The sequence below is a fragment of the Pomacea canaliculata genome, linkage group LG12 (assembly GCF_003073045.1).
Source record: "Pomacea canaliculata isolate SZHN2017 linkage group LG12, ASM307304v1, whole genome shotgun sequence".
In the NCBI taxonomy this organism is placed as follows: Eukaryota; Metazoa; Mollusca; class Gastropoda; order Architaenioglossa; family Ampullariidae; genus Pomacea; species Pomacea canaliculata.
The window spans coordinates 9395159-9422962 of NC_037601.1; the positions used below are offsets into that span (position 1 = coordinate 9395159).

Sequence of the window (27804 nt, forward strand, 5' to 3'; positions counted from 1 at the left end):
TTTGTGACATTAGTATAATGATTACACCAACTAAGTGTAACACCAGTGTAATGATTATGCTGGGGGCGGATGGTAACATTACTAAGGATTATTTAAGAAAGATGGTGATATTAGCATAATGATTCTGCTGCGACCGATAACAACACTAGTGCACTAATTCTGATCTTGCCTAAGATAACCTTGGTTTGATGATTCCGTTAGTACAGGTGGTTTGCTAGAACGGGTGCCAGTGTCGGCGTGAAAGTGTTTTTCAAATATTTGAATTATAACAAAATCATTTTTCAATTTTCTGTGTTTTTCTGGAAAATAAATCGTGTTGAGTGTAATTACAGTCAGAGAATAAGCAGCAACTTTAAGATTTATATATTTATTTAGAGAGTGCGTCCCCAGAACAAAACCTTGACAAAGAACAGCGATGTCTGTGTGCGAGAAAGGAATCCCCACAAAACGAAACCTAGTGGTGAGTGCGAAAGTGAAGGAGGTAAAATGGATTTGTCTGCCCCTAGATGAAAAGGGGCAATGAATTGCTTGTGACAAGCTTCGCACGCGGATGAAACCGCCGCCGCAGGAACCAAACACTCGACAAAGGTCTCGCAAGACAAATAAATTGTGGTCCTTCAGTCTCAACAACAATCTTTTCCAACTTGGAGAGAAAACAAACACGCTGTTTTCTTCAACAGTCTTTAGCGATAGTGCAGCTAACATCCTCGGCACTATTTTATGTCCTGCAGACCACCCCACGCCCCTCCACTTCGGCTCCCTTCTTTCGAAAAAAAACAAACAACAACCCAACAACAACAGATGAATGCCACGTCAGATTTAGCTTCCTGCTGACGCCACTGCCCCTCTGACTCCTCGGTGTTATTGGCGGTGAGCAGCAAGGCTGGCGACTACCACCCTGCAGATGACGTTGATGCAGATTCGAACGACTTGCCGAGGGTTGCGTTAGTTTGGTGTTAGGGGACTCTCAGGCTGACAGCAAGGTGCAGCATGATTGACGAGCTCTATGCGTGCACACTCTGCATTTGGTTCCTTGCTCAAAGACAGCCGCCAGGTCTTGGGGACAGAAGGTTCTCGGGGCAAGGCTTTTGTGAGGGCGATATCCACCTTACCCAACCCTCTCTGGAGTCAAGTACTCATCCCCAACATCCGGTCTACTGGGAAATGTTTGTTACCCCCGCCGGGTAGCGAACCTTGATGCTTTCGGTTCGGACGCCAGCTGTCAGCTTCCCTATATGACCCGGGGATGCAGCTGATTATTGGTGCTGCCGTGTAAATGTTGTGACTTGCTGATCACGTGCCGGTAAATGCTGTTTTGAAACAAAGCTTTCATCGCTCCCTGATGTACACTGCTAACAAAACTCACTTGCCATCCATGTCCTTACCACCACCATGTGACGACAACATTTCCTATTTTACACCACGGCATTTTACTATTTCACACCTATTTGACATCAGCTACCATCACTTCCTTTTATTTTAAACATTGTCAAAAACAAATAGTTTACCTCACCGTGGAATTGAACTGCTGTCAATGATTACCTTACAACATCCAAGCAGGGTTGCACTCTTCAGGCGCGGCATTCTTGAACCTTCTGGCATCAAGGCGTTTTCTTCTTGTGTCGTCCGTTAATGGCAGACAGACAAGATTAGAGGAGACAACTAGACCTCTTGTGTAGACAATCACGACACCTGCAGATAAGCGGAAAGAATGGTCGGCGGGGAGTTAGAGGTGGAAAGTGGGGTTGCAGTGAATATATATATTTTTTTTTATAGTTCACAGATAAACAAGAGGGAGACATGAGAAACCTGCAGGATGTCAGTACGAGGTTATTATTGAAACATTTTCTTTGGTGTGGGTGGGGCAGTGACGGTTAATGCAGTTACCGTTCTTACAGTTTGAACAGCTGGGCAAGGTAAACGACTTCCTTTGAGACTTGGTCTTACATTGTGTCTGTGTGTATTGATGCGAGTTGACTTGTGTTGTTATGTATTGATGCGTGTCAAGCGGCTAGGTTGGATGGGAGGATGGCACACGTAATGTGCTGTCAGTCGCGAAGCCAAGAATTGTGAATTATAATGCCAACCCCTGGCATTGTGAAGTGACCCCAGCAACAAAGCTCGGGAGCCACTGGGCCAATAATAAAGACCAACAAAAGGTTACGAGCTGATAGCAAGAAGAAAATGTGTAGGCAAGATGAACAACAAGGGTTGTGAGCTGAGATCAACAGCAAGGTGTGTGGTAAGATGAAAGAACAAAGGTTGCGCGCGGAGACCAAAGGCATGTACGGTTTGACGAACAGAAAAGATAGTGGGGTGGAAAACAGACAGACATTTCACTCCCTCATTGTTATACCTCTCCAGACCTCATCCTATGTAAAGCGATCCGGGTGGAAAACATCAGGGCTAGCTCGTCTCACAACCCAGTTGCAGTGCTTTATTCACACGATCACACCTGCGCACGCAAGCGCACCTGTGCGCGGACACAGAAGATCTCGTACGGACGGACAAACACACACGCACACAAACACTCGCACGCATGCGCACATCATGCACGCGCACAAAGGAGACGGAGTGAACACCAGTCCGTGAACAGTGAAAATAAGTCAGGGGGCGCCACTTACACGAAATAAGCCGCGCAACATGTCGGACGGGTCGTTCCGGGTAGCGCAGCAATTTATTTGTCACATGTGCGCGCAAGCTCTGGCAGGCTGGGTGTTGATTTCACGAGACCTCCCATCAATCACGCCTTGTGACGGACACAATACCTGACGGCTGACAGACCGTCATGGCGACCCGAAAGCCTACCTGAGTCAGCCGACTTCACCCCTCTCCAACTACTCTACCTTCCCTTCCTTTTCCCTCCAACTCTCGCGAATCTTTTATGTACCCGACCTTCTCATGTTCGAACGTTGTTGTGATCAATAATTTCCTTAAGTCGTTTTCTTTTTGTTTATCCACAGATTGTATGTACGGTGCACGTCCATGTGTCTCTGTTAGTCTTACACTGTGTCAGGATGAAGAAATATGTTACCAGGCTTATATTTTGTGAGATTTGCTTATATTTGGTAGAGAGGAAGATAACAAATATTCAAGCATTTGCTCTGATGTTGTGGTTGTTGTGGTCAATGGAGTTCTCTCTCTTTGTCGCTGACCAGGTGACTTCCTCTTGCTGGCGTTCTGTTGAATGCAGGCGGTCACGTGGTGCTTGCTGCTCTATTCCCAAACGAAGCTCTACTAGTCTTGCCTCTCGGAAATATTTTCTCAGTAAAATAACATATAATTCTAAACCTCAAAGGATCCCACCCATTTAAAAACAAACTTTTTGGGAGTAAAACAGAAGACTGTGGTGTTGTGTTTTGTTGCACACATGCAAGCTTCTACTCCCTCCCCACTTAATTCTGATGCGACAACCTGATAAACATCCAGTCAACACACGAAACAAACAATTTCCAGATTCAGTCAAGGTCAGTAGGTCAATTTCTGGCAGCCTTCACATTGTCTGTGATACATGTTCTTCTCCTTGGTTCCAGTTTTCCAGTATGAAGAGCTAAGTAGCGTCAGGTGTCATCTCTACAGGTTTGTATTGTTAATCACTGTCATTTGTACATACTGTGCTGGTGGTTACTGCCATCTTGTACTGCTAATCAGTCATCTGCACATCTTGACCTCCATAGAAAGAACCTTTCAGATCTCCGCATCTCACACCATAAATTTCCTTTCATCCTCATTTGTTACAGAATAAAACAAAACGATTGCCAATATTGTTTAAACGATACAAACAAAGCATCACTGACTTTGCATGATATCAGCCTCAACATGCCAGCAACATTACAGCTGTTATATTTATGTTGCACTGGCAGCTGTGTTATGACTGTCTTACATTTTTATGACTGAATTTGTACTTTCACGGCTATTCAGTCCAGACATTTTTATAGGGTGACTGACAGGTACAGTGGCTGTGGCATCAACTGTCGACCAGATTTATGGAAGGTGAGCTGCGACGACAAAGTAAAATCTTGAAACATTTGAAAAGCAGGCAGCTACAGGTCTTTGTAGGTTGATACATGCAGTCAGAGAACTAAGGTCTCGGATGCTATGCCAACTATGTGCTTGGGAGCCATTTCTTCTTGTTGAGACAACATCAAGAAGACGAGATACAGACAAACAAGCGACCAGAGATGTCACTGGGTCGGATCAGAGAACTTCAGCAAGCCCAAACACAGTAGGTAAACATCCAAGACAGAATCTAGACACCAGCCATGTCTACATGGATGAAAAACACTAGAAATCGTGGCATGCATCTTTAGCAGTTGAGATTTCTGACACAAACATTTGTCTGCGGGGACACACACGCACGCACGCACGCCAAGTAATTTGAGATGAAACTAAGATCATCAAGCACTACATCTCTCAGCTGGGAACATGTGATAAATATTTCGTTCTCCTGTGATTCATCGACCGCCCTGAGCTTTGGTGTGACGCCAGTTGTCAGGGCGTGGGACACCCAGCCAGATGTCGGGTGCGCATGTCAAGCCTTTGAGATGATTTAAGGCTCGACTCGGGTGTTAGACCGGGTGGCAGTTGTGTCGTGAAGATTAGGACAGATAGGTAAATTACAAAAATGGAAGAGTGCCAAAAAAAAAAAAAAACCAACAAAAGACAAAAAAGGTAGCGCTGCTGTCACCCTCCCGTCGTCGTCGTTTCTTTCTTTATTTCTCTCTCTTTCTCACAAACACATGCACACCCTGACAGAAGAAACTAGTGTCAAGACACTTTAAATGTTCTTACGAAATTCGATCAATGCATTTGAGCTTCTGTCGGCCCAGGTGTCTTCAAAAAAAAAAAAAAAAAAGGTTGATGGAAATTTTGTTCTCTGGAATCGGGTAAACGGGAAACCAGGAAGTATGAGACGAAGATGGTGTTGGCTGCAGAAGACAGAATTTGTACATTGAATGACAGGCGCACATAGACCTCATCGTCTGCTTTTTACGATGTCTCAGCACAGTTCCTTCATTCACAAATATCGTGCTCCTCCTTTTAAATTGTTCGAAAAAAGAGATAAAAAAAAAACTATTGATGGTGAAATCCTTAGGAAGAACATAACAGACATGTATTGCATGATCAAATACAGAATTTCTCCATTTTGCATGAAGACTAAATGCACCATGGTAACAACTTTCTTTTCTCTTTCACACATTTTTGTGTGTGTGTGTGTGAAAGAAGATATCAAGCACCTTCAAGTATCCGAACTTGATACACATTGTTTTGGCGCTAAGAGGAAAGACCATGTCATTGCTACTAATGTCGCTGGTGATGGTGTCCTCGGGGTTAGTTATGACGCTTCATGCCACTGACACTTCATGTCACTGATTGTAAATGCCACTGACACAGCATGACACTCACAATGCATGTACCTTTTTTTGTTAAAAAAAAAAATTTCTGCAGTCTTCTGCACATGAAGCTTGACAGGCTATTAATGACCAGGATTTTGCCGACTGAACAACACAGCAGAAGAATAACGGAGTGAACAAACAAAAGAATGAAAAAATGATTCCACAACCGCACGAGACATTCCTCAAATGCTAAAGCAAGAGGACGGAGAAGGGGAAGGCCAACGGTTGTGTCGTTACCTAGTTTTCAGGGGTGACAGACGACTCGTCAGAAGATAAAGGTAAGAGAGGCCGTCAGGGTAGAGGAATGAAAAGGTTGATAGAATTAGCTCTCGACATATTGATCCAACAGCACCGTGCCAACCAGCCAAGTATCGTCAGAACCAGATCAATGAGGAAAATGATAAAAATGATGAAGATTTACGACAACTTCACGGCAGTTGTCATAACGCGCCTGGCTGTGTGTGATGTATAGGGTCAGAGTTCGACTGGCTGTAGACAGTGTGATGTATAGGGTCAGAGTTCGACTGGCTGTAGACAGTGTGATGTATAGGGTCAGAGTTCGACTGGCTCTAGACGGTGTGATGTATAGGGTCAGAGTTCGACTGGTTGTAGACAGTGTGATGTATAGGGTCAGAGTTCGACTGGCTGTAGACAGTGTGATGTATAGGGTCAGAGTTCGACTGGCTGTAGACAGTGTTATGTATCAGTGTTATCAACCTAACACAAATTACAAAGATAAATAACACGGCTGACTTGTTTGATGGAGTCGTTAGAGAGCATCAAAGGAAAGGCTGGTTTTAAAGTTTTATTGCGAGCGAAGTCAAACAGCTTCACTTTATACAATTAATTCGGTAAGTGAAGGCTATTATGTGCTCATTTGTTGTTCATACCACTATCACTAGGTTTGTTGTGTAGTTACCTGGCCTGGGATTTTGGTATTTTCCGGCCTGCCACATAGCTTAGGATTCTGAGACCGGCCCGCCCACGATGCTCTCTAACGACTCCATCAGACATATCTGTTGTTTGTTATCTTTATATGGTGTCTGTGTTAGGATCTTACAGAATGCCGATTTTTAACACTATTGTACTCGATAAATTAAATTTCAATTAAATCAACCTTGACTGAGTAAATAGAAAAATAAAAACAAGGGCACTTCACGTTTTCGCAAAGATGTCCGCGATTTGCCCACCCGTGAGTTCGAGGGATAGTGTCATAGGTTCATTGAATGGCTAAAGTGATAGGTATGACTAGGTAGAGGGAAGCTAGATGGGGAGGGATCAAAACTGGGGGGCATCTGGAGAGCAGGCTAAAGAAATCTGGGCGTTCTAAGGATATGGTGACAAGTTTGCACGTTAGTACTAGAGAGACAGCATGTTTAAGTGCGCGTGTGTGTGTGGGTGAATTTTAATGTTTCCAATAAAGCATATGGTTTTGTAAAGCATAGTTAGTTGACGGTGTTGAAGAGCAGTACAGTACAAAGTTCTGAGCTGACAAACGACTTTGCCAACACCAGGCCAACCCTGACGCACATAAAAGACACGTTTTCTTCTGCCAGCCCTACATCCACGTCACGGGAGGCCCTCCCTCATCCATCTGCACCACCTCCTCCCCAGACCTCTCCTGTCCCTCTGGAGCTGTCGACCTCACTCTTTTTCCCTCTTGCATCTCACTTCCTCACTCTTTCTTTTATTTCTATCTCTCACATACACATGCACGCGCGAGTGTAAACACTCAGACAATGCATCAAACACGCGCACGCACGCGAGCACACACACAGACACACGCGCGCGCGCTTCTGAAGTGGCCAGTCTTGTTGCAAGTGTCGTGCACGTCACGTGATTGATGGAGAGACAGCAACAGCCTGATGTTGCGGCTTGTGCTGATGATGTTGGCCCTGCTGTTGCTGCTGCCTGTGGCGCTGGGGGATGTGATGTCGGTGCCTTGCTCTCCTCTCAAGGACTAGTTACAATGATCCTAGTCAATGCGCGCGAGTGCGTGTAGGTATGCAGATGATTGAAGTTGAACCAGAGAATGACTCATGGCCGTTCCTAAATATTACAGCTAAACTACATTTTTAAAGCTTGTTCTAACAATGTTTCAGTGACTGTCACAAATAAAACGCAAATGCAGACTTCGCTCTTTATCAAAGTCGGATTGTCAGTCATTCTATTTTTGACATTTTTTATTTTCTCTTCTTTACATTTTCTTTACATTTGATTGCATCATTGTTAGAGAAAGTAAAACAGAAGTTTGTTCACATTTGTTGGTGTCAGGCAGCTGCCTTTACAATAAAACAGGTCATGAAAGTGCATAGACACAAATAAAGTGCATAAAATTCCCACAATGATGTTCATTGTATAACAATTATACTAAGTACACTGGCAGGCAGAAAACAGTTGCCCTTAGCTGGCCGACAAGAGTTACATCCTTTTACACATCAGCGAATTGGGATTTTTTATTTGTAATGGAGGAGTAATTAAGGAGTGACAACTGCGAGGTGGCAGCACTGTCGCCCCATACTAACCGCAGTTGTACAGGTATATGCTCATGTAGGTGTGTTTTTAAATGAAAGTTCACACCAACAGACTCCAACTTCCAACTTATTGTTCAAAGTCAGGGTTAGGGTTTTAAATTAAAAAAAATTACCTTCTTACTGTTATTTATTTATCCGTTACTGTTATAGCATTCGAGCATGTCACAAACATGCTGTTTTAATCGTTTGGAAGCAAAGGTGGGCGGAAAAGGTGGGTTGATTTGCTCATGCGCGAGCGAAGGGTGGGAGCGTCTCACGGCTGCCCCATGTTCTTCGATGTAACGGCGACATTGAGACTCCACTGATATAAATTCCAAAGGTTAGGGCCGAGAGAGAAAAAAAAAAAAAAAAACTCAGTGATTTTTGCGGCTGTTTTGTGTTCTTGACCGGGAGGAGGAACTTGACAGTTTTCTTTGGTGTTGTGTGATGAAGTCCTGACCACACCATTTGTTAAGTGTTGACCAGACTTGTTAGAAGAGTGTAAATTATTCACGTGAAAATCTGTTGAGGCTAGCTCTCTCTTTATTTTTCATGTAATGGTGCATGCGTGCGTGTTTGTGTGTTTTAAATACCAGCTTTATTTATTTTCTTGCCTGCTTTGTTTCCTCACTTTATTTTTGCTTCTTTCCTTGTTCCTGAGATCAGTTTGTAGCTGTCCACCCGTTACAGTAGTTGGCATCGAGGCGAGTCTTAGAGTCAGGACATGGATTTGGATTTTGGTTAGGAATAGGTTTGGGTTACGGTTAGGGATAGGGATAGGTCTGAGTTACTGTTAAGGTGTATGTTATATGTGGTGAGAGTTGTGTTCAAAGAAACATGATGTGTATGTGTGTGCATATATAAAAGACAACACAAATTCTTTTAGCCTTGTTGGCTGATCGGGGTTAATATGGTGTAATACCTCATTGTGCTTTGGTTAGGTACACTTTTCCTGGCCTATGTATTAAGGAACAAATAATTTCAAAAGTGTTCGTTCATGTTGGAGCTCCTAACCAGACGGCGGACACTTCAAAGACGACTTTCTAAAGGCATGAATGTAACCAAAGACTTATCGTGAAAGGATGACTTCAGGGTTAGTCTTAATGTATGTCTCGGAAATAGGTAAATCATTTACCTTGTCGAATAAATTTCTGATGTTATACTTATTTCTTAGTTTCAAATTTCTGTTGGTATTTTCTATCTTGTCCAAAGGTAACAACAGACTAGCACGTGACACATATATTATAGACTTTATTATGATTGTCTCTGGTTAAAGAGTGCTTAAAATAAAGGTAATATCTTTTTATGTCTTTTTAACGCCATTAGAAAATATAAATACAAGATATATATATATATATACTCCTAATCTACATTTGCATGTAGTAAATTTTCCCATAACTGTTTTAAGATCAATGATAATGTATTAGTCAAATAAAAGCAATGATGGTTTAAGCACAGAAGTACCTCTGTTTTGCATTTGCTATTGGTTTTCCAAAAATAGGACTTTGTTAGAGTTCAAGACTTAAGTGTTCTGGTGATGATCTTAAAACACATAAAGAACAATACATTATACCGGTTGGTGGGACACAAATGCAAGAGATATGTACACACTGTTCAACACACACGCACACACGACACAAAACAACTCATACAGGTTGGAGACAAAAATAAATGTTATATATACATACACCCCTGCATTCACACGTGGCAAGCAAAGTACGTATACAGGATGGTAAGATGCTAATTCAAAAATATGTACTAATGTGCAATATACACATAAGCGAAACAAATTATATAAGTTAGTAACAAACAAATGCAAGAGATGTACAAAACGCGAAAATTATTTTTGCGAAGTACCGCAAAGATAACAGGTTGGTGGCACAGAAACAATAGTAATTGACTGTAGTCATTAAATAATATTTACACAAATATATAAATATATGGGGGAAGGTAAATTATTTAAGTGAGTGACATAATCTAAGTCCTACATGTTAAAAGTGTTTGAAGAAAACCCAAAATAACCTGCACCTACCCATGAGGCCATTTTCTGGCGCTTGCGTGGATAAGGTCCCGTCGCGACAGGTGGCTTCACAGACTTCATAGAAGTATGTTGATGACAGTCTTAAAGGTACAAACAAGGCAAAATAAAGCTGTTGTGATTTCTACTAAAGAATATTGCCTTTTATCTATTTTCGTGTCTGTTCGCATACAAAAAATTTGAAGGTTTATGTAGGGTGTTATCACACGGGACTTCTCTCGTTGGCTTCAACGAAGTCTCGTTCTCCGTCATGTGACCTTATGACGACTGCGTGTGACTATTTACCAAACGAAACAAATAAGTGAGCTCCACTCTAGCGAAGTTAGCGCCCCTCCCTAACCTTTGTAGAATGAGGTAAGTGTGATATGGTCGTATCTCGTTAACACACTGAATCCTGGACACAAAGATCAATGTGAAGTTTACGGCAGTATGCCCGTTGGCATTACCGCCCTCTTCTTTCTATTTACATGTTGTCTATTGATCTGTGCTGCAGCTGTTTACTGGTCCCCGCTTCACTTGTTTAATGATCCTTACTGCACTAAAGGACAGATACTCTTCAATGTGGATTGTGTCCCCCTGCCAACGTCTCCCTGTTTATGTCTACGCACAGGTTGCTTACTGCTCTACGCTCCACTGTTTTAACGATCCTTCAGAGGGAGGGATGCTCTGTCGCTAAAAATGCTTTGTGTCATCACAGACACAATAAACGGTTGACCCTGCATGCTGGAGTTACTGGCCTTTGTCAGGTCTTATCCACAAACAACACGAGCAGATGTCATTTGCGCTGCGATGGCAGATGTCTGGGACACTCACTTCCTCTCTCCCTCTCTGGGACACGTGTGCTGACTGATTGACTGACTAGCTGCTGGCACGCACGATCACTCTCTCTCACTGACACATTCGCACAATCACTTCGTGTAGTGTGCTCAGAAAGTGTCGGCATTAACAATGGTCTCGCTCTTAAGTGCAGTTATGCGTCTGTGTGTATTTAACATTTATGGGACCTTGTGATCGGCCCTCAGTCTATGGGCATCATTAAAACCAAAGCACGATGCTCGAGAGGCGCAACCATTATAAGCGCATCGACATCCGCTGCTGTCGCCTGTCTTGGCAAACTCAGACTTTGTCGTGGTGAACGACTCACCTTTGCCTTGTTTTTGACTCCTCGTGGATGAGGTGTGGTCCAGACATCGCTCACAACTGCTTCTGCTAGGTGGTCTCTTCACAGCCACGGGCCCAGGTACACCAGACCCACCTGCCACTCACCCTATTGTCAGGAGTGCACATATATATAGGTATGAGCCTACTTTTTGTAACAACTAATTTTTCTGTACATGTATTAGTGTATATGCAGAGAGAGAGCTTCCGTTACATCGACTGATCCAGAAACTGGCTATCCTACTCGTCGACCATCTCAAGATCCGTGAGATGGGTCAAAGAAGATAAAGAAGCGTCGTCCTTGGATAGGTCAAAGGGCGAACAGTCGGATGCGCACAGCCAGACCGGAAATGAACCTGCTTATATCACGTACCCTGCCGACGGTCAACTCGTCATCCTCCGACTACCAAAAGATTTCGCGCAGTCGGTTACCCCAGCCCCACCATCCCCAACAATGCATGAAAATGGAAGAGTTCGCTTATCTCTGCGCAGCAAAGTCATAACGTGTTTAGATTAAGTGAAAGATTTACTTCCCAAGATGCATTTCGAAGCCAGACCACTTTAGGTCCAGCGGCGCCTGATCGTCTGCTGCTGCAAATCTCTCTTTAGTAATAACGGACGCCGAGCTATAAATCACACAAACACGGTCGACAGTGCCCGACCCTTATCGTGGGTCTGAATATTGACAGAATATTGTTCAGAGCAAAAGAACAAACACGATCCATCAGCGACACACACTGCGGCCATGACAGAAACGTGAGGGGTGAAATGACAAGAATGATAACTGTGCTGCCGTGAGTGGTAATCGCCCCTGTACCTTCAGTATACATTAATAAGAGAGAGAGAGGCGTGTCGTGAGGCCGGCTCACAATTTTCATCGGTACGGTAACTGACATCAAAGATCATCGTGACATCTATAGACGATGACAGAAGTCTTCCACTAGTTCGTTGATTTTCGATAGTTTCTGGCAGTTTACAGCGAAAAGCCAGTCAGGTACTTCGCTCGAAGGATGCCATAAATAAGGTTGTTTCCAGAACGTGGGGTAATCCTGCAACTCTGGTAGTCTTGTCTTTGTTTGTCTGTACATACATCTAGGTGCCAGAGCTGGATGTGGTTCAACATCTGGATTTCTTGAAGGTGCATGCTGTATTTGTATGAATATTTGTCAGCGATATGGAGCCAGTCCCGGTATTTATATATACTTTGTGTCATCGCCATCTCAAGACATTTGCAGCACAATAATAACACAAATCAGTTCACTTTAGGTTCGACTGTCGGAAAGTTTGGAGTGATTTTGACAAAGTTCTCCACTGTAGCCTTTGTGAGCGGCGGCAGGAACACCCAGAAAGGACTGTTTATCCACTTCTTTATACTCGCCAAACAGATTTTCTTTTTTCGAGCTCAGCGTTGGCGGTACTAATCGACAAGTTACTGGAGTCGATGAGATTACTTAAGGGGACACTAAGAGATTACTGAAAGGGATTGTTGTCGACAGAGAATCATCATGCAGTCCTGGAGCTGATTACGATTACACCGTATCCCCTTTGCGTAAGTGCATTAGCTGTAGTTTGTAAAAAATTATCTTTTCATTGAGGTAACACAAGGGAGAGTTAATGGACAACGTACAAGTGCAGCATAAAGAATGTTTCTTTCAGTGGATTTTCCTTAAAATTGAAAAGTTCTGACTTCCCCCTTGTCTACAGATGGCATGACTCGCACGCGACAAAGAGTCTGTAGTCAGGTGATAAGTAGACGTCAGCAGAAGACAGTATTAAGGTGCGGGGGCTACTTAATCCTGGCCACAAGAAACTGTTTTTCTTCTCCTAGATTATACAGGCGAACACGATATGGAGAGTCTGGAACATAATTCACCTCATGCCACCGAGCCACTGCGCTTGGCCTACAGACGGGCTGATGTGAGAGCATGCAGACCTGCATAAGTGGGGGAGCGTTGCGAGTGGGGAGGGGGACAAGGGGAGAGACAAATACTAGTTTACATCCTTTCACATTACTGTATAACATAAACTTATGTGCAAGTCCCACGCAAATCACTAAGCGTACAAAGCTCTGGTATGCGGGGTCACATCTGGTTTACGGTATTCCTCCCTCATGTCAGCTTGCAGTGGATGTATGCTGTGATGACCGTTCTTAGGAAACAAGAAATTTCGGCGTGTAATCGATTGATCAAACTGTCTGTCTCTGTCACTCTGAATATGCGTGCTTTTGTTTTTGCCTCGTCGGCTGTACTGACGTCTTGAACGAAGCGATAACATGCATGATCGTTTGTCCACTGCCCAAAATAAAAATAACGGATGTTGGAATTTCTTAACGAAACATGTTTTCACACACACACACGCATGTATATATATACTATTAATATATGTGGGTGGTGCGTGTAGGGGGGGGGGGGGGGCGGGAATGGTTGCGCTACTGGCGTTTTACTTTTACACAGAACTTGCAGGCTTGTTAGTTTTTGATTGAAAGTCTATTGAAATATTGAAATACAAGGACTGGTACCTCTTCCGTTTATTGCTCAACGACAAATGGTCATGTACAAAAACAATAATTATATTGTTTCGCACAATTTATAAAAAATAAACTAAAAATACCATTTCTTTCTTTTTTAAGTAAAAGAATCACTTTCTACAAAAACTAAGTTCATTTAGAGATCACAGAATTTCGGATAAAGGTTACATATAGAATTTATTTATTTTTCTCATATCGCTACACAAAGTAGCTTTCTGTCTCTCTTGGATTTCCAGGAAGGACAAATACTCCCGCCTGAGAACAAGAGTGATGTCCCTTGGATACACCCTGCTTCCGGTAATGACGTCTGCTTCGGCGCAAACTCTGAAAGAGAGCATCCAGTTGTTTGTTGATTTTATGAGCAACATACTTTCTAGATTAATTGAGAATTGGAAATAAGCATAAACTGCAGGTGATCTACACATCGCTTTGTTGATTTCTTTTAATTTTGATATCTTTAAAGTGTGTCATCAATCTGTTTATCATAATGAGGGTCTTGACAGTACTCGCAAACTCGGCAACTGAACGAGGTTGGGTTTTTCATCTTCAAGCATTTCGCAGTGTATCTTACAGCAGCAAAAAATGATTCCAAATCATATTTTGTTAATAATCAAAAGTGTATGTTATTTTTTTATCACGACACACACACACACAAATGGGACTTTCAAACCTTCAGCTTGATTGTAAGATAGCGCATAGTTTTATGGAAATCTATTATGTTTACATAACGAATCAACGTTATAGCGGTTTGTTTTTTTTTTTGTTTTTTTCGTAAATAGACATAAAGTGCATATAATGCTGTTATAGTCTTTGTCTGCAGACTAGCATTTATTACATTCCTGGAAGGAGAGATGGCTATGCTGCTATTAAACTTAGCTGAATGTCTGGTTTGAAGCTGTTATGCTAATAAAGTAATATTATTTGTAAACGACTGTTAGACTGAAACAATATGATTAACAATATTATTACTTAATTTTCAACTTTACTTCAGGGACTTTCTATCTGTATAATTAGTTGCAAAATTGTGCATGCTTACTAATTGTTGATCAATGTGGTCATGTGTATTTTATGATTTAGGATCAAGCAGTACAGTTTCTGAAAGGTTTCTAAAACCAGTGACCAAAAGTAAATCTTAAAGGTGACTATTAACATGATTATGGAATTGTAAACTTCTCTGTTTTTATAATCGGATGGAAAGAAGTATTTTGCCATATTGTTTCTAACTGTGCTTACTCAAAATATATGTATAATGTGTGTGTGCCCAGATCAATTTAAGTGTTATGGATGTCGTGGCAATGTGTTGGAATGGCAATGGATACTGATGCTCAGTTCTTACGAGCTGTGCGAGGAGGGAATCTGGAGGAGGTACGAAAGTATCTCGATGCTGGTCAAAATGTGGACACCACAAACATTGTAAGTAAATTATTGTAATTGTAGACATTTCCAATTGCACATAAAATTATTTTCAAAAAGGATCTTTTTTACTTACAACATCCAATGGAAAGAATCTTTGTTTACATGAACATACTAAAATTATTTGTAAACACATATTTTGTAATGTAAATGCTCAGAATGGCATGAGTGGTCTTCATCTTGCTGCCAAAGAAGGGCATCTGTCTGTGGTCATGGAGTTGCTGAACAGGGGAGCTAATTGTGCTGCTCGAACTCGTGTAAGGGATATGCCATTTTTTTTTTCACTTTGGTGTGTATTTAAGATTAGTAGAAAAAGACAAAAATGTATCAAGATAGCAAGTAGTATGGTTTATGAAATTGTGGGGTGTAGTATGTGGTCACCACAATTTATTGGACTGTTCATCCAACTAATTTCATTTTATTTACAACTAATATAGCATGTTTTTGAATTTTGTATCACAATTACTATTTTATTTCCAGTTTAAATATGAGATAATGAAGTTTTTGGGAACAACATAAAAGAATGTATAGTTGAGTGATCTGATTTTTCTGAATGTGCTAGAAAAACAACACACCTTTGCATGTTGCTGCCTTAGCAAGACAGTCCCAAGTGACCCAGATCCTACTGGAAAGAGGAGCTGACATAAATGCAGTCTCTGTAAGTGTAGCATCTACATGATTTTATTGTTGATCTTTACCTATACCTTTTGTAAAAGTCAGACTTTTTAAAATAAAGGCTGTTAAGCCTTAGATTTTAATTGTGAACATCAGTTAACATGTTTCTATCAACATATGTTTGCTTTTTAGACATCTTCAAAGATTTGATAGTGGCTTTAAATTCTGAGCTACAAGTAATAGGACTGTGCCATCAACTTATTGGAACTTGTAGCATTTCTTAGACTCAGAAGTATTTTCTTCAGTGACGTTTCCATTTTGTTTAAAAGGAGACTGGGTTCACACCTCTGTATTTGGCAGCACAAGAAAATGGGTCAGACATAGCCTGTATGTTACTACAGGCTGGAGCAGATCAGCGTATTCACACAGTAAATATTTGCATGTCTTATTTGGATGCCTTACTTAAAAATAATTGCATTGCTATATAGTTTAGTTCTCTGATCTATGAAGTAAGGGACAGATATATAACAGACAAGGCACTTGATGGAGTTGTCCATTGTGCTTTCTGCAGGGCCATAGTTTGGGAGTGGGATGACAAGGGACTGTGTCTACTCTGTAGACCACTGTTTAGTAATAAGATGATAAAGAACTGTGTCCAGTCTTATTGGGTTCTCAGACTTTATCAGGGGATCAGCTTCAACTTTACTGTTGCGTTACCATATGCTTGAGATGTTCTGCCTGGAGGTTGTCAGTTCCAGGTGATTTCCCATCTTTGAAGATGCAAGTTACCATCTCTTCTATCTCCTCCCCTACTGTGGGCAATAGCTCTGGATTCTTCTAGGTCATGTTCCTGTCTATTAGTATGGCATTAAATGACAGTTATACAAACCTTGAAAATATTCAGTCCATCTGCTCAGAACAACCCCTTCATTAACTTCCGTCACAGCTAACTTGTTCTTCTATGATCTAACCAGCTTCTTGTAGAAAACAGTGCTTTTCCCTGTGCTATCTCTAGTTCTGTGTTTCTTATCCTTTGATGCAAATTTATGTAAGTGAATCTATTTCAACAGTAATTCTTGTTTTTGTCTACAGGTGGATGGCTTTTCTCCCTTGGCAGTAGCTGTTCAACAGGAAAATGCAGAAGTAATAAATGTGTTGTTGCCCAACTGGCGAGCGTCAGCCCCAGAATATGCCTTCAGATTGCTTGAAGAACTAGGACTAGTAAGCACAAGCACTTAACAAGACCAATGGCTTTATATTGTGATTGTCAAGTCTAGGTTGTGCTTGTGAATTGCAGATTGTGTGTTTGTTAGCATATTCTTGCTGTTTGGTGATTCTTTTGTGAGGAGTGGTGAAGATCACCGATGCAAACTTTGTACTACTGTCTCATGTGTCTTTTGTGTAGGTCTTTATTTAAGATATGAAGCAACACATGTGAAATGACATTCTGTGAAGAGAGACAAGGAAAACATTAGTCCAGTAAGATCAGAGCACCAATCCTCAGAGCAGAGAGAGTAAAGTATCATGTAAGGCATTTTTCACTTTAATTTTCCTTATCTATTGGTTTTTTAAAAAACTTTTATATTGTATTTCATTTAGGATTGCCCTGATGTGTTCAGATACACAGCTGAAGGCAATTTTGTGGAACTGCGGAAAGCTATCCGTAGTGGCAGTGATGTAAATCAGACGCTAAAAGTGAGTTGTTCACATTTTGACAAAATTAATGAAAGTAAATTTTAAAAATTGAGAATCTATTGTCTTAACATTTTCTTAAAGGTTAAAATGTTATCATCTCATATATTTGTGATCCTCATCCAGTCCTACAATCACTATGATTTCCTCTTTCAATGTTTATAAAGGGCCACTATCTTATTATTGTAGGATGGTCTAAGCCCGCTGCATCTGGCAGTTGTGTTGGGAGATCTTCAGATGGTGAAAGAGCTGATAAGTCATGGTGCCTTTCCCTCCACAATATCAGAGGTAATCTAGATAATCTACCCTGGCTACCTACATTATTATTATGTTCAGTCCGACATAAGTCAGGTAGTGTGAAGATATGTCTATGCTTTGCTAGAGATTGGAAATAGCTTTTAGATGTGCAGGCTATTGCCAGATTTGACGCACAGAATTTTCCATAAATCTGTTTAGAAATTAACTGGAAAATTTCCTTTAGCAGACAATTGGGATATTGCCTTTATTTGTATACATTTCATCTTTTCTTTTTAGGTATATTGTAATAACAGGGTATTTATAATCTAATTTTATAGATTTGGTTATACTAATGTATGAACTTTGAAGTGTGTGAGAGAGAGTAAAAAGGGAGGAGACTGGGGAAGGTGGGCTGTGTATGCATATGGTGCCAAACATATTCTTTCATTGCTCCATTAGCTATTACATTCATTTTGAATGCAAAATTTGAATGATACGTCAGAAAACAACAGGGCACATCCCTACTAAAACATGTCTTGTGTTTTAACTTATTGAGAAAGTTGCCATACCAATTTGATGATTTCAGGGATGAAGACATTATTGAAATAGACAACAAAGTTACAGTACACAGGAAGATAGTCACAAAAGATATTTTTCTAGTTTTATCCTAACTATATTTCAAGGTTCTTATCCATTTAAATATCAGATGAACCGTTTTTATTTATACTTATTTATTTGGTTACAATTAATTTTTTTGAGGCAGTCTACGAACATCACATGCTTTCTGCAATTATATCAAACCAAAAGTTTAGACATTATTTTCATTCTGCAAAAAATGTTATGAACAAATAAGAATCTTCTCTTCAAAAATTCCAAATATAAATAACCAGTTCATGAATACATGAATACTTACAAAAATAAACATGTAACTTTCACATATGCTATATACACTTTCTTCTGATTTATAGGCATGCTCATATTTTAGGTACTTTGTAAACCGTGTGACTGTACCATTAATATTTTTATTTAATATTTAATACTATTCAATATTAGTTTGTTACACATCTACTGGCTTATATTAGTATAGAAACATTTTATTTTGATTTAGGCTTTTGAATTGGTGCTGCTTTTGTTGAAGCAATTCTTTACTAAATATTTCAGAAACTTTCTTCACCTTTAATCACGGCTTGTCACTCCTGTCGACGTGATATCATCCAGGCCTTGTTAAGTGCAGGTGCAAATCCTAATGATAAGCCTCGGGTAAGATCACAGTTTAGTTAAATAAAAACTGTTTTAGTTTTTTTATCTTGTAAAAAGACAACAATAAGTGCTGACTTATTATGGTTTAATATTGCATCACCTCATCCCAAAATACCCAGAAAAGGAGGAACTCATCATAACTTGCACATCACCATCATCACTTAATCAGACAGATGTTATGAACAAGCCCAAAGAACAAAGCAAGGGTGGATGGAATCATGTTGGAGATATGGTCTGTGTGAAACTGGTATCACATGTCTGACAAAGCTGTCCAAAAAGGCCTGGAAAGAAAGAAGAGAGCCAGATCATTGGTATCTTGCAATAGTGGTGCCCATCTAGAAGAAGAAGGGTTGCAAAGAAAACTGTAACATATATGGAAGCATTTTATTTCTTAGTCTTGTGAGAAACATGTATATCAAGATCTTGAAGCAGCATACTTGTTACGAAGTGGAACTATACCTCAGCAATGCACAGTTCAAGTTCAGAAAAGTATGCTTCTACACTGACTCAATTTTTTTCTTCAGAAAACTCGGTTTACTGGCCATCAGATACAACAAAGACCTGCTTCTTGTCGTCATAGACCAAGGAAAAGTATTTAACTGTGTAAAGTCAAGAATATTCTGGATGAGTATGGTGTGAAGGGACAGTTGCTCAGTAACATCAGAGAAATGTATATAAACAGCAGAAGGGCAGTGAGAACTTCAGCAGGACTGACAGAATGGTTTGAAATAACATCAGGAGTAATGCAGGGATATGTACCATCATTGTACTTTTTTTTGTCATTCACAGGGACCTAATCACTACAGAAGCAAACCCTGGCCCTGCTCTTTGCCAGCAGTCAGGGACTGGTGAATGAAGAAGCTTTAAGGGAGCATGTGAACATTAAAATATATTACAGGACAACTGAGTCCTATGACATTTAAATCAGCATAGAAAAGGCAGAAGTAATGACAGTCAGCAGAACACCAGGCATTTTGGACATCATCATTAATGAAATGTCACTCAAACAAACATCGGAGATCAAGTATGGGCATCATTTTTTGGCAAGTTTGACAAAGAGATAGAGGCACAAATTTAAAAAGTAAACAGTGTCAACTACCAGGTGACCTCATTCTCTAGACACCCAACCATTCCAGTGAAGAGTAAGACACAGCTAATGTGCAGTATTCCTACTCACCATAGCACATCAGGGCCAGACATGGACACTAAAGTCTAGAAAAGAAAAATAACATGAAGTGAGATGTTTGAAATGGACAGCTAATAACTCTTGAACAGACATGATCAAAATTGAAACAATCTGATTGATGGTGGGGGTCATGCTAGTCAGCACATCCAACAGCTAAGTCAAGTCTCTTGATCAGGTTGCCAGTCGACAAGGCATCTCTGAAAGCACTGCACTCAAAGATGTTTTAGCATGTGACCAAGAGGACGACCCCTCAGATGCTGGATTGAGGGTATGGTAAAGACCCTCTTGCCACATGGCCTTATAGTCACGGAGCCATCAGCAACCATCTCCATCTCCCCACAAAACCCAAGGATGAGGAAGTAGTGGAAAAGAGATGCTAGTTTATTGCTCACTTCATAGACGGTAAATGATTTTAAAATATTTATCAAGAGCTTGCAGTAGTTTGTTTATCATTTATTATTTTAGATTTATTGTGTATTTTGGTAGCATAATCTAGTTCCTAGGATAATATGTCTGTTAGGTTTGTTTAGATTGATCAAGTTACTTGTGAAAAGCTTAGTGTTCTTGGATCGATAACAATTGTGTTTGCAGCCCTACAGTCCCCTCCTGCCACTTCATATTGCTTGCAACTATGGAGATACAGCAGCAGTTTTAATGTTGCTACAACATGGAGCAGATGTCAAAGCTGCTGGGGTGAGTTGCACATCACCATCATCACTTCTCTAAAGATTTTCCCAGTCTGGAATCAGTCTGCTTACAAGCAGTCACTTCACAGCAATTAAAACAGTTCTCATTGGCCAAAGAACTAATAAAGATAATATAAATCATTTTATTAAACATGTAGTGAGTCACTAAATAAAGTGTGATGTTATATTACCAGTGTTTCTTAGGTATTTATTTACCTGTGCTGTTGATCACCAGGTTTATGGTATTCTCCCTATTCCTAGTGGCTTATGCATGTTTAACACAGAACGTAAATGATTCTGCAGAAATGGATCAGCATGAATGCCCGCGTAGCTTTTGATGACCACCATGCTGAAGTTATGTCTCTGCTGGTTCAGTGGGCCTTGCAACTATGCCCTGAGCAACAGACACATGTCATGCATGACACAGAGTCTGAGGCAGGCAACATGCTTCTGGAGCCACCTACACCTTATGAGGTGTGTGTGTGACACTAGCAAGTGGACGCCACCTAGACCTTATGGGGTGGTCCATTCACGTTTGTATGCGTGCATGTTTGTGTGTGGGGAGACACTAGTAACTGAGCACCGCTTACACCTTATGAGGTGGTCCATTCATGTTTGTGTTTGTGTGCATGTGTGTTTGGACACTAGTGCTGGGTGCCAACTACACCTTATAAGGTGGACCATTCATGTTTGTGTGTGTGGGGGGATGGGGGACACAAATAACTTGTGTCAAAGTGTTATTATGTCAAGCCACTGTTTTGCCCAATTAGCCTGATCCAGATCCTGCAGGAACATGCTTGGCCATGATGCGTTCACTTTTCCGCTCACGACCTGAACATGTAGATGAACTGATAGAAGCAGCACTCAGTACAATTCACCAGGTAAGCAAATCAAAATTTTAGAAAATGTTTCTTTTTAGGAACCGTTTAATGCGCACACGCATTCTTAACATGCTCACTCACTGACCACTAGTATAACATGCTCACTCCATTCATTCACTCACCCACCCTGTTCACTCACTCATAGTGTAATATGCTCACTTATGCCATTCACTTACAGTGTAACATGCTCACTCATGCCAATCACTCACTCAGTGTAACTTACCGACCCATAGTGTAACATGCTCCTCTCACTCATTCCTCCATAGCGCAACATGCTTACTTACTTCGCTCACTCACCCAAGCAAAACATATTCACACTCAACCTCTCATGCTGACATATGCTTAAAATTTCTTCAAGCTTGATCATCATGTGTACTTCCTTGTCACTGCTTTATGTCAAGCTATAGCATTTGTGTGGCTGATGACACACTATTAGAATATGTATAGCTTTTGATATGTTCACTGTGACATGTACATAGTGACATGGTGACTTTATAGCAGCATATATGTGACTAAATGCTGCCCGTATGTCAGTATATGTGTGGCTAGTTATACCCTGACTGTTTCAGTGCAACATCTTCAAGGCAGCAGATGAAGGCAATGCGGTGCTGGCAACAGCCTGCCTAGATGAAAATCCTGCCTGCTTAGAAACCAAGACAAAGGTAAGTGGACTCCTTGAAACACAGTATCTTCATCTCTGTCAAATAACTTGGTTTCTTGGTCCTGTAAAAGATACAAAGGTGAAGAAAGTGCCAAAATAACTCTGATGTAAGCATCACTCATAAAATATACATATAATGTATCTGCATAGTAAAGGGATGTCTGCTGTTATGTGGGACTTAATGGCACAAATCACTCAATTGAAGACAACAAGCAGTTCTTGTTTGCATTGTGCCACGTGCATTACCACTAAGTGCCCTTTGTATGGACTGTAAATTACATGACAATTCATCATCATAATAGAAATAAAGTAAAATGTGGACTGTTGCTATGTGTTGTGTGTTGTCACCACTCTTTAAAGCTTAGTTATTCTATATATTAATGATTAACAGGAGTGGTTATGAGCATGTCAATCATTAACTGTACTGATGATGGTGTAATGTGCTAGTAACCATCATAAGTCAGTGTATGTCAGTCATAACACTTGCTCACATTGTTTCAGTGTGGTTTGACTCCTCTGCATGTAGCCTGTGTGAGAGGGCATGTAGCAGTTGTTTCCCTTTTTCTTGAAAGGAAGGCTAACCCTAATGCTTCTACTGATGTGAGTACAGTTAATCGTAAGTAAAAACAGAGATTCAATCTGCACATGATTAGAAACTGAGCGAAAGCATGAATAATGTGTGATGTATAGTTAATTTTCAGACTATAGTTCCGAACATTTGGATGGTGAACTCTGCTTGACACTTTATGTAAATGTGTGTCAGGGAGAGCATTAAATGTTTCATTTATATTTAATGTGGCAGAATGGAATCACACCAACTATCATGGCTGCATATGCAAACTGTCCCTCTGTGTTGCAACTTCTTATGAAGAATGGTGCTGATATGACACTGAGCATGCAGGTACCTACGTTTGTCTTATGTTTATTACTTTATAAAATACTTTCTCAGGCATTGTAGCAGTGTGATGAGTGATATAGAGAGTTTATAGTTTTTATAGACAAATTATGCCTGTAATCTAATGTGAGAATAAATCTTACTTATAGCCTATTAACAGCATTAATTATTTTTCACTTTTAGAATGGCTTGACACCCCTGGGCATGGCCATAGCCAAGAAGAACTTAGAGGCAGCAGAAAACATTTTGAAGCAGCATCCACTAGCACCATGCTGCAGCATACTCAATGTCTTGAGCACCCAGTCGGAAGAACAGCAGGTGTCACAGGTGCTGGGGATGGTGGAGTGGGCTTGTCGGTCCAATCCTCTCTCCTCTGCAAACAGACGCAAGAAGGGTCGACGGGCATGTGTTTTGACATAAAGCACTTTTTGTGCACCTTAGGATTAATTTGTATCTCATCATTTGTATCAGAAGAAAAAATTGTAAGAGGGTAAAAATTATAAGAGGGTGAGCTCCATCTTAAAGATAAAAATTTGGAGGATGATTCTAGAAAAGTCTGTTTGTAGGCCAAAGTATAATAGCTAGCTGGTTATGTGAAAAAAGGTTGGGTGTGTGAAGAATCATAGCTTAAAGTAAGAATGTTTTTCAGACTCTGTCTTACTGACTTGGATACAAAGCTTGTAGTATATAAGCCACTACTGAATGAAAATATTGTAGATGTCAAGTGCTGGTGAGTCTCATTTGCTATTTAGAAAAACTTTAGAGGATCTCAATTTAATATTTAACATGAAATGTTTGTCATTTGCCCAGTCTTGACCTAACCTAAAAGGCTTTGAAGATAAAAACAAGCAATCTAGCCCTAGTTTTAAATGTTGTAAATTTTGTCTGTGCAGCTTTGTGATAATGTCGTAAAAAGCTTTGGTGTCAAAGGTCTTCAGTGCTGACATTTAGTGACCAGTACAGCGGGATCAATCAGGGGCCAGTGTCTGCTTACATGTCAGTGTTTTTATGTTAAGACACAATTACACTGGTTTGTATATTTTGTTGCAGATACTTTGTGTGGGTAGGAAAGTGGTTTTGCTGTTCACCAGTCCTGTGTTGCACAGTTCTGTTGTTTTCGTCAATGTGCATTACTGTGCATCACTGTAAGAATAGAGAGCACACTGTCATCTTGATTGTGTGGTAAGTGAAATATAGTATACATTGTATCATTTTGTTGAGCAGCGCTGCCACTGTGTGCTGTTTTGTAGTGTTCTGCTTTGGATAGTGTCATGGGCTGTTTTTATAGTGTTGCGATGATTGTGCCATCAGTTTGTGCCAAGAGCTGCACATGATTGTATTGCATTGTGAGAGTCATGCAGTTAATTGAACAGAGCTAAACATTATTGTGCACTTTTTTAAACTAGGAAAATATAGCAACTCTTACCTCAGCTTGCATGGTGTGCTGGGGAATTAAGTGTACTCTGCTCACAGTAAGAGAAGATTAGAAAGAGTGATTTCTTTTTTCATACATACTTAAATGATGAAGGTAAGAAGTTTGGAGCATTTGGATATTACACAACATTTGAAAAGTAGAACCTCAGATTTAATGGAGAGTAGTTTCATTTTTTGTGATGTATATCTTTCTTTTGTGGGGAGGAGAGAGCCGGAGTAGCAGAATGGAGTTTCAGAGCTGGTGAAGTTACAATGCCATGTCCATTAGATTACAAAAGCTACATAAGAGGCACTGGCAACAAGTTTTCACTAGCCTTCCAGCATTTTCATGCTGTTTGTACCAGGGTAGTATCATCTGGCTAGCGCTCTATATTTTCCCTAGTAGGCAGCTCAAAGGACACCAGGAACCACTACTCACAGCATTCAAGTGGCATAAGCAGATCTGGTTTGGTTATGTGACCTGTCATGGCTCTAGAAATTAGACCATGACACTGTAATTGAGTTTTTCAGATATGTTTGAATGGGAGTTTAAGAGCCATCTTTTTATGTGTCCATTAGTAAGATGGTCGTTGGTTCAGATTTCAGCTCAAACATATTTACAAAAACAGCATGGTAGTGTAATTTTCACTTTCTGTAAAACATCTGAACCGTTTGAACACAAAACACTTTATTTAAAGCAAGTTGCTTGTTTGAAGGGAAAAACTAAGATCAGTAAGATAAAATATATGAAGTATTAGAAGAGATGGCATGGGATTGTTGAAGTGTGGCAAACAAAGAATCAAGTAATAGAACAGAGAACAGATTGAAAATTGTTCTTTATCAGATCAGTATGCTGTATTGGAGGTAAATATAAAAAAGACTACTTTTCACTTGCAAATGTAAAGCAAGACAGAATTATGCAGTAAGTGACATGATCTGTGCTGTATCCTGTGTATTAAGTGTTCTGCTTTTATCACAGGCTATTGCAGTCTGGTGGCTTAACGGTTAGCATCAAGAAACAATAAAGGAGTATGTTTCGAAAGTAAAGGGAAATTTGCTTTAATATTATGATATAAATGTTTCTATTGACATTATTTTTATAAGAATGTAACAACAGGACATGAATGACCATCAAAAAAGTGACATTTGTAACTATTACCTTCTGTAGCTGACACATTTGTAACATCTGGTTGTAATACCTTCAGAAATCAGACTGATGAACTCAGGTTTTCTGTCTTAAAGATATTCATTTTTTGCTGCAATTTTTTCAACAACCTAAGATTTAGTGATTTTAGGAAAGAAATTTAGTGCCAGGGGTTTATATTACTACAGTATATCAGGTTATTGCAACACCCAGTGGTTGTTATTCTTGAATACACAGTTAAGATGCTGGGAAATCTCTTGTAATCTCTGGTATTTTCTGGCATTTAATGAGATTTTATGATGATATAATAATAATATATAATTCTTTCCTTGAGAGATATTTTTTGAATTATTTACCCACGTAGCTGAGAACCAATTAGTCACCTGTATGTAGTAGATAAGCAGTCACTTGTGTCTGATCTCATTGTCATTTTTCTCCTTCAAGAAAAAATGTCTTTACATACACTGACTTTGTATTTTTACCTTATGATATTACGCTAACTAGTCCAGCTACTGTTATTGTTGTTCATGCATAGCAATGGTCATGTCAGATATTTTTGTGTTAAATTTGCTTTTAGTGCAATAGTGTCAGTTGACTTAATGAGAATATGTTGCTGTATATTAAACAAAAGCATTTTTATGGCAGTAGATTCCAGTCTTTTTCAGTTGAAGAATGTCTTTGATCACAGATTAGAAAAACTGGCAGCCTTCAGGTGCAGCCTGCTAACCGGTGTTCTTATTTACCATAACATCAGTATGCTGATTGGACAAAAAAGATCATCCTACACTGTATTTTATACAAGGCCTGTGCTGTTCTTTTTTTCAAACATCAACAATAACAAAAAAGAAGGTTAAGGACTTTCCCCACTATGTTTTAAAAGTGAACAAATGGCTACAGCATTTAAAAAAAACCCCGTTTTTACAGGTTACTGTGGCAGCAGTGGTTGAAACTTGTTTTAATCAGTCGGGAGAGGGAGGCTATCCTTGCAATAAATCAGTTTCATAGAAGATCATAGATTGCCTTCCCTAGAAAGAATTTTGTGTGTGTGGTTGCTGCACTTATAAAGGTGAAAATGACAAATTTCACATGTCTGTTAGCACAGTCAGTAATAGTTTTTATCTTCAGGCACCGTGATATGTACTTAATATTTAAAACACAAAGGATTAATTGATTATCTGTGCATTTTAGATGTATACACTGGTTAATTAATCTGTTTCTGTGTTTTATAATAGTATACCTGCTGGCATGGATTGTCTCTTGCATTTTAGGCTTTAAAGTGTTCTTGGTCAATCCGAACAGTCAAGTTTAAACACAAGTGCTTTGCAGCGCCTTTTCACCTTGGATCACTGATGGAACATTTGTATTTATTATGTAAATTATATATGTTATATTTAATATATGGTTGTGGCTGACTGTATTCCAATTATACATTGTTACAGTTCTGTTGTGTTTATTGTGTTGGGAGGGGCCAGCAAGCCACATAACTGTGCACCTGTTTTATTGCTCTCTTGTTATGCCTGTTTACCTTGTGTGGCCCACAAAAGCCTATATTTTGACTGTACAAATTTTTACTTTTATTTGTACAGCAGCTGATATAGATGTGCAATATTGTATGCCATGTGGACAATCAATGTGCTGATGTTGTGGTTCTGTGATACGTCACTTAATTATTTGCATTCCACACTCCTTCAAGACACTATTTGTGATCACATATATTGAAGTATATGAAACAGTTTCGAAGACAAGAGAGGTCTACAGATTACTACCAGTAATCATCCTTCAAATCTGTTATTGTTGACCAATCTTTACTTTTGAACATTTAAAGCACACGATTGATTTTACCTAAATTTATACTTGGTTTGACCTTGTTATTTATATTCAGTTGTTCTTTCTGAAGACATTCCACAGATTGAGAAACTGCTACGCAATATTTTGTGCACAGCTCGTCCTGCAGCAAAATGTTTTTGAGACAGTCGTTGCGTTTGTGTCTATTTCTCAGTTTTTGATGTATTCATTTAAAGTGTTGACAGCATGTTTAAACAATTTTTTCAATATTTGATTATTAAATTAAAAGACCCACATGACAAAA

General features: G+C 39.9%; 1 protein-coding gene across 7 annotated transcripts; it reads left to right on the plus strand.

Annotated features, from left to right (window-relative positions):
* Positions 1–5619: 5619 nt before the first annotated feature.
* LOC112577116 (ankyrin-3-like) lies at positions 5620–27804 on the plus strand. 7 transcript variants are annotated; one of them, XM_025260071.1, is made up of 18 exons: positions 5622–5674; positions 13869–14044; positions 14710–14770; positions 14898–15045; positions 15204–15302; positions 15608–15703; positions 15990–16088; positions 16753–16881; positions 17260–17355; positions 17542–17640; positions 18751–18849; positions 20627–20728; positions 21025–21195; positions 21492–21602; positions 22172–22264; positions 22765–22863; positions 23066–23164; positions 23342–27804. In XM_025260071.1, exons 4-18 carry the CDS (start codon positions 14917–14919, stop codon positions 23576–23578), a joined length of 1758 nt encoding a protein of 585 aa, XP_025115856.1. In that variant the 5' UTR covers positions 5622–5674; positions 13869–14044; positions 14710–14770; positions 14898–14916; the 3' UTR covers positions 23579–27804. The 7 variants fall into 7 exon arrangements, 5 of the variants coding, with proteins under 5 accessions (XP_025115860.1, XP_025115859.1, XP_025115856.1 ...); XR_003102007.1 differs by lacking the exon at positions 14710–14770 and having other exon boundaries at positions 5623–5674; positions 23342–24340; positions 25551–27804; XR_003102008.1 differs by lacking the exon at positions 14710–14770 and having other exon boundaries at positions 5623–5674; positions 23342–24340; positions 26404–27804.